The 15,028-nt window shown below is 34.9% G+C and overlaps 1 protein-coding gene across 1 annotated transcript in view; it reads right to left on the bottom strand.

Annotated features, from left to right (window-relative positions):
- The window catches only part of CNTNAP4 (contactin associated protein family member 4), a 202,251-nt gene that overhangs the window by 110,174 nt on the left and 77,049 nt on the right, over nt 1-15,028 (bottom strand). The window contains exon 3 of the mRNA XM_005522734.3: nt 13,668-13,861. Coding sequence (XP_005522791.1) covers nt 13,668-13,861 — 194 coding nt within the window. The remainder of the gene's footprint in view (nt 1-13,667; nt 13,862-15,028) is intronic.

The raw sequence follows: 15,028 nt of genomic DNA, 5'->3' as shown, positions 1-15,028 counted from the left end.
AGATACATTTCAGGCTATCAACTACAACAGAAAACTATTATAAAGTGAAAGAAAATAACTATTAATATGGAACTAAATTAGTATGGCTCTCTAGAATAAATTTTTCAAATAAACATATATTGATGTTCCCCAGACAAGAGGTACAGTCTTACAAAGACCATTTTTTGTGGTGATACTTAGGCCCCTGAGCTGGAAGGAAGGGATGAGGAATGATGGACCCAAAATTAAAGGGGAAATAGTGACCTGCTACACCACTTAAGTCACCCACAGGTCCACCAAGCCAAATGGAATTCACCCACAGGTACTGAAAGAGCTGGTTAGAAGTGTTTACTGAGAGAATTCCCAGCACTGATTAGCAGCCCTTGTTAATTGGAGAGGTCTCAGATGATTCAAAGTTAGCAAATGTGACCTCCCATCCACAACAAGGCCCAGTAAGAACATACAGGTTTACTCTTTCCCTAATGTAAAAACATTGTTTGCACAGGCACAATGACTCAAAACATCTCAAACAACTACTTACTGCTAAGGTTTAATATCACAGTCAGTGACAGAATAGAGACAAGAAATGTACAGAGATCTCTAATTTTAGACAGAAGCAAATTTTTTTCCAGTTAACATTCTCAATTTTTGTCATGTTAGCATCAGGATAATTTATTATAAACCATGTGTTGGAAGTAAGGGGTTTTTTTATGTTTTCTTTCTGTTAGGGTACTTTTTCCCCATTTTGTTGCTAAGAGACAATAACCAGATATTTAAGAGGGAGAAAAGAAAGGAAGCTGCCCCGGGAACGATGCAGCTGGCTCCTCTCTTATCTGAGGGCTTCTCCAGGAGGGGCAGAGATACCTCTAGAATTGGGCTGGGAAAAAGGGGGCTGGGGCAGCAGCTCCTAGCTAGCTCCCTTGCTCTCTCGGCTTTGGAGATGGACAGTCAGAGCTGCTGCTTACGAAGGGTTGGGGGGACGAATTCACTGCTACGCTGGAGCCCAGCACGGTCCTGCTTCTTCTAAAGCGGGCTGAGCCTTTGCCTGTGAGAGCAGCCACTGAAATGGGATTTGCCTCACTAAAAAAGTCCTTTCATCATCTGCTCTACTGCCTCAGGAGAAAACCCCAGGATCCCCAGCCCTTTCCCTTCCAAGGGAGCCTCTCCCGGCTGTGTTTGGGAGCCAGGTTACGGGCAACCTTGAAGTTCCTCTGACACAGCTCCGCGCTCTTGCCACACTAGCTCCACACTCCCTGCCTGCTGTGACACCGTGCAGTTCCAGCTACAGCTGCGAAGTTTCTGCTGCCTCTCGCTTGCTGCCCCAGGTGAGCCCGCCCTGACGTTCCAGCTGCTACTCCCGCTGGGCCCCCCCTTTGCCAGCCCGGCCGCCATGACGGCGTGAGGGAGCCGCGCCACAGCGCCCCCTGCAGGCGCGGGGAATCACCGCCCCGCCCTGCCCGCCGGGAGCCACCAGCGCCCCCTGCCGGCTGCGAGCGGAACCGCCCCGACGGGGAAAGCGCCCCAAGAGCGGGAAGAGCTGCGCTGGGCTCTGCTCCCGTTTGCTGTGTCGGCACTGCCACTGTGTGTCTGCCTGCTCACACACACACACACTAGTAAAGAACTGGTACTCCTTCTCCCAAACCTCGGCCTGAAAGGGCCTCATTTCAAAATTATAATAGTTTGGAGAGCAAGGGGTCATATTCTCCATTCCAAGGGAGGTTTACACCTTCCTTGGAAGACACCTGTCTTTCAAACCAAGACATCATGTTAAAGTATATGATATTGCCTGTATGACTTCACAGGTATCTTCAGAAATGGTGATATTTTCTGGGAAATGCTGTTATTCTGTCCCAGATTCAAGATTTCTACCACTAGGCATTCCACAAAGTCTGATTTAAGGGTCTTCTACCAGGAAAAACAAAAAAAGACATAGGTAGATGAAGACCTGTAAGATTAGATATCTATATTTTTGCTTCACTAATTTGGTAATCTCTTACTGCTTTACTATTGATGAACAGTAAGATTATAGGACAACTGAGTTTTTGATGGTAATTTTTTCAGGCTCAGAAACATTAAAAACTGCTGTCCTGAATCTGAAATTCTTTCAACTCTCACCACCCACTCTGTGTGCCGGAATGTGATGAAGATTGATGGACAGCCGGGAACAGAAACCAGAATGCTTGTAATTTGCAAGCAATGCAAAGAAGAAAGGGAAAGCTTTCTGCTTTTGTTGAGATCCCTATTTCTACAACTCTTATTGCCCTGAGTAGGACATTGTACCTGTTCAAATTCAAAAGAAACTTTTGATAAATCTGTAAGCTAAAATACAGAAGGAAACTATGCAGAAAGAAAAATCTCTGACATTTAACAGGAAAAAGGAATCTCCCAAAAAACAACAACAAAATTGACCACTTGCTTTGCTCACTCTCCAGTACAGTAAAATAACAACTTTTCATAAGAAAGTCTAAGTAGTGAAGACATCATAACACCAATCTAATTACAAGTTCATGTGTTAAATCAAGCCACACAGTTTTATAGATTAATTTAAAACTCCAGATATGCAACTCCTAATCTCTTATCTGCAATGTACTTCAGCCTGCTTTTATAAAAAACAATACAAAATTAAGATATGAAGAAGAGCTTAAATGGGTGAATTTTCTAGTGGAATATTCCAAATTTTCTTACATTCAACTTGCATGAGTGTGATAGCCCTCTGAAACCTAGACTCAGCCTTAGAAAATGAAAACCTAAAGAAATCATGTGCGTCCAGGGCTAATTAAATACACTGTAGGCAAAATATATCAGAATCAAGGAGTAAAAACCTGACCAAGTAGTTGATTTTGGTAGGTGAAAAAGCATGAAAACCCCTTACTTTAAATCTCAGTTTTTCTCCTGCACTAAGTAAAGCCTGTCTTTGGGTGTCTCATTTTAAAATTCAAATGACTGCAGACTCTTAACTTGGTCATAACTTTGCAGCAAGCACATTCTTACAAAGTCATCACATAAACTCACCACTTAATTAGCATATACATTATCAATTCATTAAGTCTTGACAAAAAATTTCACTGGACAGTTTTCCTTAAGAAGACATTGGTGTGATGACTAATAGTGGCTAAGACTACTGTGGCTTAGTAATATTCTTCTTGTGTCTTAATAGTATTTTTCTGTAGCTTTATACATGATTCTTTTGGGGATTCATTGTCCCAAGGGGGAAAAAAAAGATAACCCCTATCACAAATATGCAAAGAGTTTCAAGCACAGTAAATTTTCACTTTCTCTTGCTTCTCAAAATAAGTTTCTGTGTATTTTCCTAGGGACCAGAGGTGAAGCCTGACCTTTATACTTCTCTTTTTATCTCTACCACATACAACAATACAATAGCAACAAACACTAAGACCAAACAAGTATTAAAACATAATTAGCAACATCAGAGGATACATTCACTGCTAAAACTCTTTTGGACATATCTGATAAATTTCGCATTCCATTGATAAAAATTTTCAAGGTTATTACATATTTGAATTGTGAGACACTGAAATGTTATGGTTAATGGTTATTAACAGGAACAAATGCCCATATATTTCTGACTGGAGGTGAATAATGCATTCTAAGTTTTGAAAGATGGAGTTGTTTGAAAGAATTATATAGTGTATGTTCAAGTATGATAAACAGATTCATAAAAGTAACTGATAGAGCTGTTAAAACTTGCCATGCCAAGGCTAATATAGATATATGTATCTCTTTGAGGCAAAATAATCAGTTAAGTCAGCAAAACCATGCATAAAAGCTAAAAAATATTTTTCCACTCTTTTTCTATTTTCCAATCACAAGACTGCTAGAGAATAGAGCCTAAGTTAATAGCTCAGAAATCTGAAGAAAAATTCCATGCTGACTCCAGTTTGTAGACTAGACACAAACAGAACCTAGTTTTTAATATTCCATTAAGGACATAGAAGCCCTTAACTAAAAGCTAGCACAAGTATGTACAATTAACTAATACAGATTCAGGATATTTTGCAGTTAAATTACTAGCATTTTCACCAGATATTCCTGTCAGTAACCCTGAGAAATAACAATGAATGTTGTGATTATGGGAAAAATCTGCACAGCCAGCTAGTTAGAAAAGGTGATTATTGCAAATGCTATGGAATCCCATAAGAAATTCTCTGATGTCTTCTACAACATAGAATGTGATAGCAAGACCAACAAATATATGTAGAACCCGCAACCTGTCTACTAATCCAAATAAAATTTTATCCAACAGGTAAAAATAAATTTCAGATTGTTTTATTGAAAATTATGGAAGTTACTGCAGTCTACCCAAAAAAGTCTCTATGCTGAATTCTTTTCAAAGATGTGAGCTTCACACAAGGAAATCTGCTAAAAAACTTGCTGATAGATTAACAGATACAGGAAATAAAAACTCTTGATACAGGAGATACTTTTTAAAAAATTAAGTTAAATACTGTAAATTAGAATGTTTCATGAAACTTTTCTGATAATTTGACTCAAATCTGAAGATCAAAAAACCATGAACTCCAACTAGCATATTCACAGATAACTATATAGAAAAATAGAAGAAAGGGCTCCTTGAGCCATTAATGACATTAAGGTAGTTCTTTTCAGTGATATTTTAATTAGGGCTACTTGACCTTGAAAAAAGTAAAGAATTTTAAGAAGAGGGAAAGAATAAAGTATGCACTGAATTTTCAAAATACAGATCTGATCACACAGAAGTCTTTACTAGATATGAATAGGATTACTGTAGTTGCTGAATCACTTATTTAAAGCACATTGAAATATTCCCTACACAGTTTAAGTCTAGAAAATTTTATACAAGAGAAGAATTATGCAATCAAGTCCATTCAAACATACTTACCTATGACCTTTAAAAAAAGTGGTAGCAAATGTCACTGTCTGGCAACAGAAAATGTAGATTTAAATGGGTTAACCACCAGTCTACTAGAGAATAAAACCTATTTCTTATTCAGCATAGAAATGCAAGATGCTAAGATTTAAGTACATGTCCAGTAGGGGAGTAACATTACTTTCCCTTTATTGAAAGGCCCTAAAATATAGAAACAAGAAACTACCCAGTATTGATATACAGATTACTAACCTTGTTTGTCCTTACATGATTCAAATTTCTAAAAAGTCATCAAAAATATATAAAGTACAAGCTTGTAAAACTTTAGTAAACTCTGTGCCATTACCAAGGCTAGGAAGATATGATGACTACATGGAACCTTAGACAACAAAAAAAAAATATGCATAGTAGAGTTTTTACCAAGATACTGGTCAGCTTTGTATCAATTGAAGGTGATATTGATAAAATAAAGACATTTACACTAAGAGGTGTAAGAGGTACATTTTACTTCAAAAATCAACAGAAATTGTATTCACTATCTCAAAAAAATAGCGTTTTGTGTAACTGACTTAAACGTACAGATTTCATTTTCACAGTGTGCAGGAATGTGACAAGGAAGACTGAGGTCTGTCTGGAGTTAAATCTGGAAAGGGATTTCAAGGACATTGGTAGTAAAAGGAAGATTAGGGAAAATTTGGGTCTGATCTGGAATGATGTAGGTGTTCTGGTGACAAAGGACACAGAGAAGGAGGAGATACTGAACGCCTTTTTCGGTTTTTACTGCTAAAGGCAGGCCTCAGGGATACCAGACCTCTAGAAGCAAGAGCACTAAAACAGGTTGCCTAGAGAGGCTGTGGAAACTCCTTCTCTGGAGACATTCAAAATCCACCTTGATTTGATTCAAGACAACCTGTTCCAGCTGATTGTGTTTTAGCAGTGGTGTTGGACTAGATGATCTCCAGAGGTCCTGTCTAACCCCCACCACTCTGTGATTCACCCTATATTTAAACTGTATTTGCACATTAAGAAAAATGTTTTGGAAATAGATTTCAATTTTTTTCAGCAAAAGTCTTTGCATTCTAGAAGTGTTCATAAGATAATTCTTACCCATTATTTACAACCTTAACTACATAATATGAGGCAGAGGTTATCTAGGTTTCCAGTGAACACTTAGGTATGGGTCCACGATGCAAGTGTGATGTTGCACACTAAACAGCTCATGTTGGATCATACAGCAGGGTGGCAATTTCTTATTCCATATTAGGTCAGACAGCACAAGAAATAAAAGGGATTTCTGTGTTTATGAAACAGAACAGCTACAAAAGAATAATGGCAGATCTTAGTTCTACAGTAGCCTGAAAATGGTCATTCAGTCATGTAAGAAACAAAGATTACTAGCCATAGCATGTGTTTTATAGAAATGAAGATATAGAGAAAAAAGAGTAACAGATGAAATTTGGATTGAAATCACTAAAATGCTATTGATAAAAAACAGATTCAATTTGAAACAGGAATTTGGGCAACTAAGTGTATGTTGGAGATGCCAAGTTCAAGAAACACTTAGTTTTCCAAATTCCTATTTCTTCTTTTAGGACTTTCAATGTTTAAAGAGTTTTGTAAAGGAAATTTAAGTGTCTAAAAGTCTAAAAGGGAAATGTGAAAATAATTCAAATATTACTATGCTGTAGACATATTATTAAAATAACCCATAAACTATTAAAATGGCATGACCATCACAATTATCAGGGTTAAGATATTATACACTCAAAATAATTTGGGGTTTTCTCTGAAGTTCAATGATATAAATTTTTACAAAAAAAATCAGTTCTTTCACTTCGTTAACTTTAAACCTCAGGAATTATACTAGGCATAAAACAATTCCATGTATGACAGAGACATTCTTCCAAATTAAGTCTGAAGCCCATTTCTGAAACCATTTTTACTATATGTAAAGAGAGTGGCTGGAATAAATGAGAGAGAAGCTGAATATGTGGTCTGCTACTACTTACTTGCTCAATAAGCCTTGAGCAAACTGAACACACTCCATTCTGATTATAAAGATGAAATGCTTTCTTCAGAGACAGCTTGATTTCTTCAAGCACACAATCTGTCTGTTGCAGAAAATAGGGACAATATTTTCCCAGCCATAGCACAATTTTCCTCATCCATCATAAGTCATTTTCAGGCAGGCATATGTGTTCAGACACAAGCTTCTCATATTAGAATGAGAATGATAGGGATCAGTGCAATATCACTCTAGAGCAGGCAACACCTGAGAGGAGAGACAAAGAACTAATTTTTTTGTAGTTCTAATGCTTTCTATGGCATTTTCCACACACTTATGAATATTAAAATGTTGCTGTTTATAAGATAACCAATAAGAAAAGACAATACAAAATAATTCATCATATATCACAGTGAATTATTTTAATGGGAAAATGGTGTGGTAAAATCAATATATTTAGATAATATATTAGATAATATATTTAGAGTACAGATAATCAGAGATCTAAAGAAAATAATTACCTTAATGAAAAAGCACTATTTTTAACTTAGAAAAACAACTCAAGATAATAGCAGTCATTTACAGGATTTCTGCATCTTAGAACTGCACTAACTAAACAGAAAAGGCAGGAGCAAGGAACCGGCTGCTTGTTGTTTCTCTTGTACTACCCAAATATAGAAAGTTGTTCCTGCCTTTCTATTGTTTGTGATGCAGCTGGAAACTGTCTGGAAAATAGTCCTGATCAAGCTCAGTCCCAGAAACTAATTCCAGTACACAGTTAATAGTTTGCATAGCAGAAATCTTTAAAATAACAAAGTATCATCCCAACACATTTACATTTGTTTTCCAAAACCACTGTTAATTTAATGACTGAAACACTAACACACTAACACACACATTTAAAATAACTTGTGAATGTCTAAATCTTAAGAATATTTACTTCTGCATACTGCTGGATTTGCATGTTTTCAAAGCATCTTGCTGTCCTTGGTTAAATATATGTTTTGTAAATGTGTGTGTATAGCCTTTTTTTCCACATATGGTCTGCCATAATATAAATAATGTCAATATACATTTTACCTGTTCTGTCATTAACAATTCTTTTAATGTTTACCCACTTACAAAGATTTTATTTAGGGCACTGCATATTTTGCTGATGTTTCCATCTTTTTTTCCTTCCTTTTAACTTATCTTAAATATTCTGGGACAGGTTAACCTTGATACATGCATTAATCTCTTCACCTAATATAAGTTATTTTATACAGAACATTAATCATTGTGACTGCAAAATTAGCCTTATTAGATTGCCATTTAAAAGTCTAAAAATAGCACTGTGGTCAGAGTGCTTTTAAAACAGAAGTAGACAGAGAAATGCAAAAACTCAGAAGTTCAGAAATTTTTTAATGTTTTAAATAAATATTAAAATGTCCTCATCATAAGTGGAAGTTTATGCACATGACCAATTTCATAAAGGCACAATAGTCCCGTCTGTATTATTCCACCCAAGATTCCTTGTATTTCTGACTTTCTTCATACTTAATTTTTCATACTCGCCTTTAAGCTCCTTTTATAGCCTGTGTTTAGAATATTCTCCTCCTTTGTTTTTTCTTGTCTCCTCTTGCATTCCCAGCATCTTTCCCCAACCAAAAAAAAAAAACTTCAAGTGCCCCCTTTAGTCAGTTCACAGACAACAACAAGCTGGGAAGATGTGTTGATATGCTGGAGGGTAGAAAGCTCTACAAAGTCATCCAGGCAGGCTGGACTGATGGGCTGGGGCCAGTTGTATGAAAAGACCTTAAAGATCTCCTAGTCCTAACACCCCTGCCATGGGCAGGGATACCTTCCATGAGAAGCATTTTCTGTCACACCTTTCCTCTTTAAGGAGGATGACTTCTCACACTGTTCTGTACTTCAGCATGTGTCCTTTCCACGGAGTGCAGTCCAGCTACTCAATGGTCTAGCACGGGTCTTCATGGGGGTCATTACTACATGATCTACTTTAATTCATAGATAAAGTGGTTCTCTCTTTCCTGTGACTAACAGAAGAAGTGTCATGCAGTCTGAAGTCACCATATTTCAGAACTATATCTACGGAAAATATATAGTGAGAGAGTACCCATTGAAATTATCTATTACTTGGCTTGCAAAAGGAATCAACAGAAAAACCTCTTGGGTTCAAAAAGTAATTAGCAGAAATCCAAAAAAGCAGCATATATGTACAGGCTTTTTCTATTAAAGTGAAGCAAATTATGATCAAGAATGATGACTCTGCTCTCAAAGGAGAAGAATCATAGCAAATGTGAATTACCAAGTCTAAGAAAGCTTTATCAAAGAGTGCACTCTTGAAACTTGTAATGTGAGTATCACAGAATACTTCTGATTCAGTATTTCTTAACCTCTGTAACTTTGCATAATTGTGAAATATTTTACACCATCGGAAGTCTTCAATAAAATAAAAAGCCCCAATTCCTTTGAAAAGGAAGTTGTGAATATGTGTAGCAATGCATACACAATTCTTCACAATTCATAAAGTTATGCTACCTATCATTGTAACTGTTACAGTGAAAATACTTCTGTGCAAACTCACAGGGTTGTTATTATGATAAAATATTATGATTTCATATATTATATATTCAATTATATTATATTATATTATGATTAGGATATTATGATAAAACAAACTTACAGTTTAAACCAGCTAAGTTAAATTAAATAACCAGTAGACCTCAGAACTTAAATATCTGTACAAAAATAAACAGACATAAACAGATTTGTCTTCTAAAAGAGAATTTACTAAAATGGTCATATTTTCCCCAAATTTTAGCTGTTTTCATCTATCAGTATTAATTTCTCTGGAAATAATTTTAAAAGGAAGATTCAAAACAAATAAAAGTGAAAACTCAATTCCAGCTGTGGAAGGGATAAATCATTATTCTCAGAGGAAAAGGAAAAAATCGACAAAACTGAAAGCTGAATATATGTGTTCTTCCTTAGGTGTGTCATGGAAGAAATAGTCAACATTATATCAAAGAAATTGCATTTCTTTTGTTCTTCAAAACTCCTGCTAATGAATAAGATTGATATGCATTTCTCCATTAGTTAGATGACTTGAGTTTTCAATGAAATTATCAACCATGGGAAACTTGTTATTCAAACTGTGAATTGCTATCCTTTTCCCTCTCTTAACTCCTCCCTTTTATTCTCTTTATCTTATTCCTCTCCTTTTAAATGAAAAACCATTAGTAATGTCCTGGAGAGAGTGCACAGCATAAAAACTTTTGTGATACAAAACTATGAATTTAGTTAAATCCAGAAACTACTAGTTGAAAGGATCAGTATACATAGCTCCAAATAGATAAATATAATTACAATAGGAGATTCTTCACAAACAAAATACAGGTGATGATATCTAGAATTACAAGGAAGAATACAAATACAAATTACGAGGAAGAATGAAAAGCAATACCTCTAATAAAGTAGTATTTAAAGACATAAGGTTTTCTAGAACTTCTTGACCAAAATTTAACATATATTTTTTCTGATGATTTACTGTATACCTCCTGAGGTCTGAAAGAAGGTAAGTGAAAAGAATCATCATTCCAGAGGAAAAAGAAAATCTGGTCACTTAATATACAAAGAGATTTGAGGCCTCTTCTCATTTTAAAGGTAAAAAAAGAACCATGCAAAAGATTGGGCTTGGAAGTCTGAACTTTACTGCATCTGAAACTAAATCCTAAGGAACAGGAACACAATAAAAAGACTGAAGAATATAAAAGGACACAACATGTGTTGTTCAAACACTCCTATATTTATGGTAAAATTGAAGAAAATAAAAAATTGAGTTGAATTTATTTCTTTCCAAGATTAAACTAATCATTCTCAATGGGAATTATTTCTCTGCAAAAACATGTGTTTTACCACTAATTACAATTATTTCACTTGAGATTTATATCTTGACCAGAACTGTACCAATTCCTAAAACAGATGTAAATATTAATTCTACTAGGGTCTGACTGAAAACATCCTACAGTAGGTATCAAGACAGGGCAGAAAATACTTATAATTAACTTTAAAATACAGTGACACTAATATCACTGAGGACAGAAATCAGAATGTATTATTGAAATAAGAAAAACTCTACTGTATAGCTAACAATACTTAACAATACTTTATCTGTAGTGACAGAAGTCCTAGGAATTAGAAGTAATGGAGTTAGTCTTTCAGAAACTCCTCTAGTAATTAAAGGATTTTAAGCAATAAATAAAATCCACATAAAATATAAACTTCCTACAGTTATGAAACAGCAAGTAAGCCGTACATTTAGGCCACCAGTACAACAAGGAAACTAGAACACTGAGACAAACACATATTGCATGAGGGAAGACTACAGTCACCATGATTCCTTCTAAACCAATACCCACTATACAGAAAAGAGAAAACAAATATTTAATATTTACTAGCAGCTTAGGGAGAGAGGTTAATCTCACCTAAATTAAGATTTTTTTCATGCAAATTCAGGACCAACACACAATGAAGCATTTTATTGGTGGGGGAAGGTGAAACATGGTTCTTTTCAACCTAAGCAAGACACCTTGGTGTCTTGGTCAGAGGAACCAGCCTTAGAAAAAACTACCTTCTCCACAGACTGTTAAGATAGTTGTGATAACTAGATCATTTGCAGGTATGTAGATAGTATTCTTTCACCTCAGTTGTTAAAAATTTTACAATGGATGAAAAAACTGTTATAGCTGCACAGTGACAGGAGTTTCAGAACCTTAAGATAGGCCATAAGGAAATAAAGATAATTCAAAACTAACTTCTGAAAAGAAAAATAGAAAGGAAGTCGTGAATTTGCAGACAAGGAAAGTATCTTAAGTCTAATAGAAGTAATTACAAAGTGAAAATCCACACATCTAGTGAAGATTTCCACACAGAGCCCCCAGAACTGGACATCTTCCATCATTTTTAAGCAGAGTAGGATTAAAACTCGAAAGTTACTTCTGGTAAGTAGCCTTGTAACAGGCCAGCAACTCAGTTAAAAATAGGACAGAAATAACACAGTAGCACAGTAGATATTATAAAATGCTGGATGTTCTTGCCTTAATGAACTTGAGCATGTCATTTAAGAAGTCAGCATAAAGAGAAAACCGTCAGAAAAAAATCTATAAAATAAATAGGGATTTAAGAGTTTCACTCCAAGACCACATCTGTGTATTAGTTTAGAAAAGAGAAAATATCTTCCCCAGAAGCAGAACTTCTAAATAAAGATACATAAAAAAGATCAGTAGACTGCCTTGAATTTGATGGTTTTCATCCTTGAATTATTCATTACTGCCTGCAAGCCATACCTTCAATCTGCCTTGCAATCATTAAAATAATATTTTTTTATTAAGTTTGGGATTATGGAATTGGAATTCCATCTTTTAGCTCCTAAAGATCTAACAATCCCCTTATCCAATGTCTGCATCAGCATTTAACTATTTTTCAGAACTTTCATTTGATATTTCATCAGTGGCAATATTCAAGCAATAACAATCTGCATCACTGTTTGCAATACCAGTATCGGATTTCAAAAAGAGCCATCATGGAAGAAACCAAGCTACCTCTCATATATTTTGCCAGTCTGTCTTAAGATGAGCAAAGACAATATTGTAGTATCTTATGCACATTTAACATTTGGAAAATTGATTGATTTTCTTACTCCCCACAGCCATATGGATTAGAAACGCATTTATTTCTCTTTGTTATGAAAACACAATCTGAAGCAGAAGTATGTAGCAAATTTAAAAAGCAGGATAATTATGCAACAAGTAAAACACTGCATAATCTCATTATACCATAGATGGGTTTTGACAGTAAGAGTGACAAGAACATTTTGAATTAAAAGTCAACAAAATCAAAATGCATAAAATGAAATACATTTTAACATAATCTTTAACTGCAGCAAGAAATGAGTGAAGTATAAGGCTTAGAAAAATTTACAAATTAATCAGCTCTGTGCATGGAGAACAGAATTCACTTGACAGGATAAAATAATGTAACACAAGTTCCAATATTCTTCCTCTAGTCCAAGCTGCCAATTACTGGAGATAAGGGAAAGATGCAACCCTTTTCTAAATCTATATAATCCACTTTTTCATGTAGACTTTGGACAGCATCCTTCTAGTTCTGTATCCTTTGCTCTCATTTATATTCATACAAAAAGAAAGTGATGATCTTATTAATGGCTTGTAAATTATCATTATTATTTACAAAGCTAGTCAGAGTTAAGCAGGTTACAGCATCAGAAACTACTGAATTTGATAACCAAAACTTAAATACTGCTTAATTTTTAATTTTTTTTAATGGACTGAGATTTGTGTGGTTAAGATTTTCATTTCTTTGGTTGTTTCATTTTATTCTTACAATCGGTTTGAACATTCTACAAAAAAGAAAACATTTTTTGTTTTGTTTTTTGTTTTGTTTTGTTTTTAACCATAACTAAAAGCCAAGTTTCATGCACTGGGATCAATGCTTTTGGGAAAAGAAATTTGCCACACATAGCAAGACAAAAGAGACTTTATAGTACATTTGTAATCCTCAGAATAATTTCTTGTGTCTTAATGGAGTATTGCTACAGCTAGATTTTTGATGTTTGTTTGCTTTTTACTGTCTTTCATCTTTTCAAGAGCAAAATTGCTTTGTATATTTAATTATCTAAACACTTTTACTGAAGTGTTTTATATTCTACATCTTTGCTTAGATTTACAACAATGCACAGTAACTTGTCTTTAAGTCTTTTGCAGAAACTTAATTCTCATTATTGAAAGGACATACCCAAATGCTTTCCTCTTGACGATACTGCTTCCAATTTCGTCCACTGTCACTGAACATCAGAAGGTAGCTTGTTACCCAGTCTGAGCTCCCGTAACCACCTTGAGTAGCAACAGCAGTAATCTCAGTTCTTTCACCAAGATCAATCTGCAGCCATTGATACTTATTGGACACAAGTGGAGACCAGCCACCAGCACCTTAAAAAGAGTGAAAAAGAGTGAAAAGTATTCCTAAAAATAAGCAAGTTAACACAAAACTTGTATATGAAAAATAAATTAGTTCATTTGAGCAACATTATCTAAAGAAAAATGTCCTCCAAGGTTAGTTTTTCAAACTAGATATTGTTAGAAGTCCTTTCCAACTCAAACCATTTGACGATTCTCTGATTCTAATTCAAGATGTAGTTGCATCAAAACTATTTTGGTATTATTTAGCAAGTATTCTGAAAATGTGTTCTAGATTACTAGATATTCATAACCAAGTATAACTATTCTAAATTATTAGCAATTGGTTCACTCCCTTTTCTCTGTCTTGAAGTTCTATAATAAATTTTGTAGACCAAAATTTTTACCAACTAGACTTTTCAAGTAAAAAAATATTAACTTTGTCTTTTTATGTTATGCCTCTCAATTTCATTTTATGTAGCCTAGTTGATCTCCAGGGATCCTGTCTAATAACCTCAATAATTCTATTCTGTGAGGCCTGGATATATAAATTTGCATATGAAGCAATAAAGCATAGTTAGATGACAAATTTGTACATGCTCCTTAAAATGACCAAGAAATTTGTAAGCAAAATGATAAGAGAGTAGGGGGTATACACATGCAGTTTCAACCACAGGCACACCTGACTGCAAAGAAAACAATTTCACCCAAAGCGTAGAGCTACACCTCCTGTATTTTAACTAATCAGAAAGATATTTAAAATGAAGAAATCATGCAATTCAGTGCTCCTTTGTCTTCCTTTGTTTGTCCTTATTTACTCAGATCTTGCTAGTTTTCCTGTAAGGCTGGGTGGAAAAGGTCAAGGGTAGGTATCAAAAAACCTCATAACAAAAAACATTGGTTTAAGGAGCTACATTGCGAAATATGCAAATATTCAGACACAGCATCTAGTGAGTTTTATCAGAGAATAGTGTGATAAAAATTTAAAAATAAGAATTTCAGATCTAAATCTGGAAACCACAATGTAACGGGCACCTTGGAAAGTTTTTGAAGCATGCATACATATTTATCTAGTCTCCACAACAATCAGTTAGCTACAATCAAATTTTTTGCTCGTATGGATTTCAAGATACAGAAAAATTAATAGCTAAATACTACACGTTGCTTAATTTTGTTTAGTCATGAGTCAAGCGTTTAACA

The sequence above is a fragment of the Pseudopodoces humilis genome, chromosome 4 (assembly GCF_049639895.1).
Source record: "Pseudopodoces humilis isolate 2021_Gansu_Grassland_sample_001 chromosome 4, ASM4963989v1, whole genome shotgun sequence".
Lineage (NCBI taxonomy): Eukaryota > Metazoa > Chordata > Aves > Passeriformes > Paridae > Pseudopodoces > Pseudopodoces humilis.
Note: the sequence above shows the minus strand (reverse complement) of the source record. Positions and strands in the feature narration are given on the sequence as shown.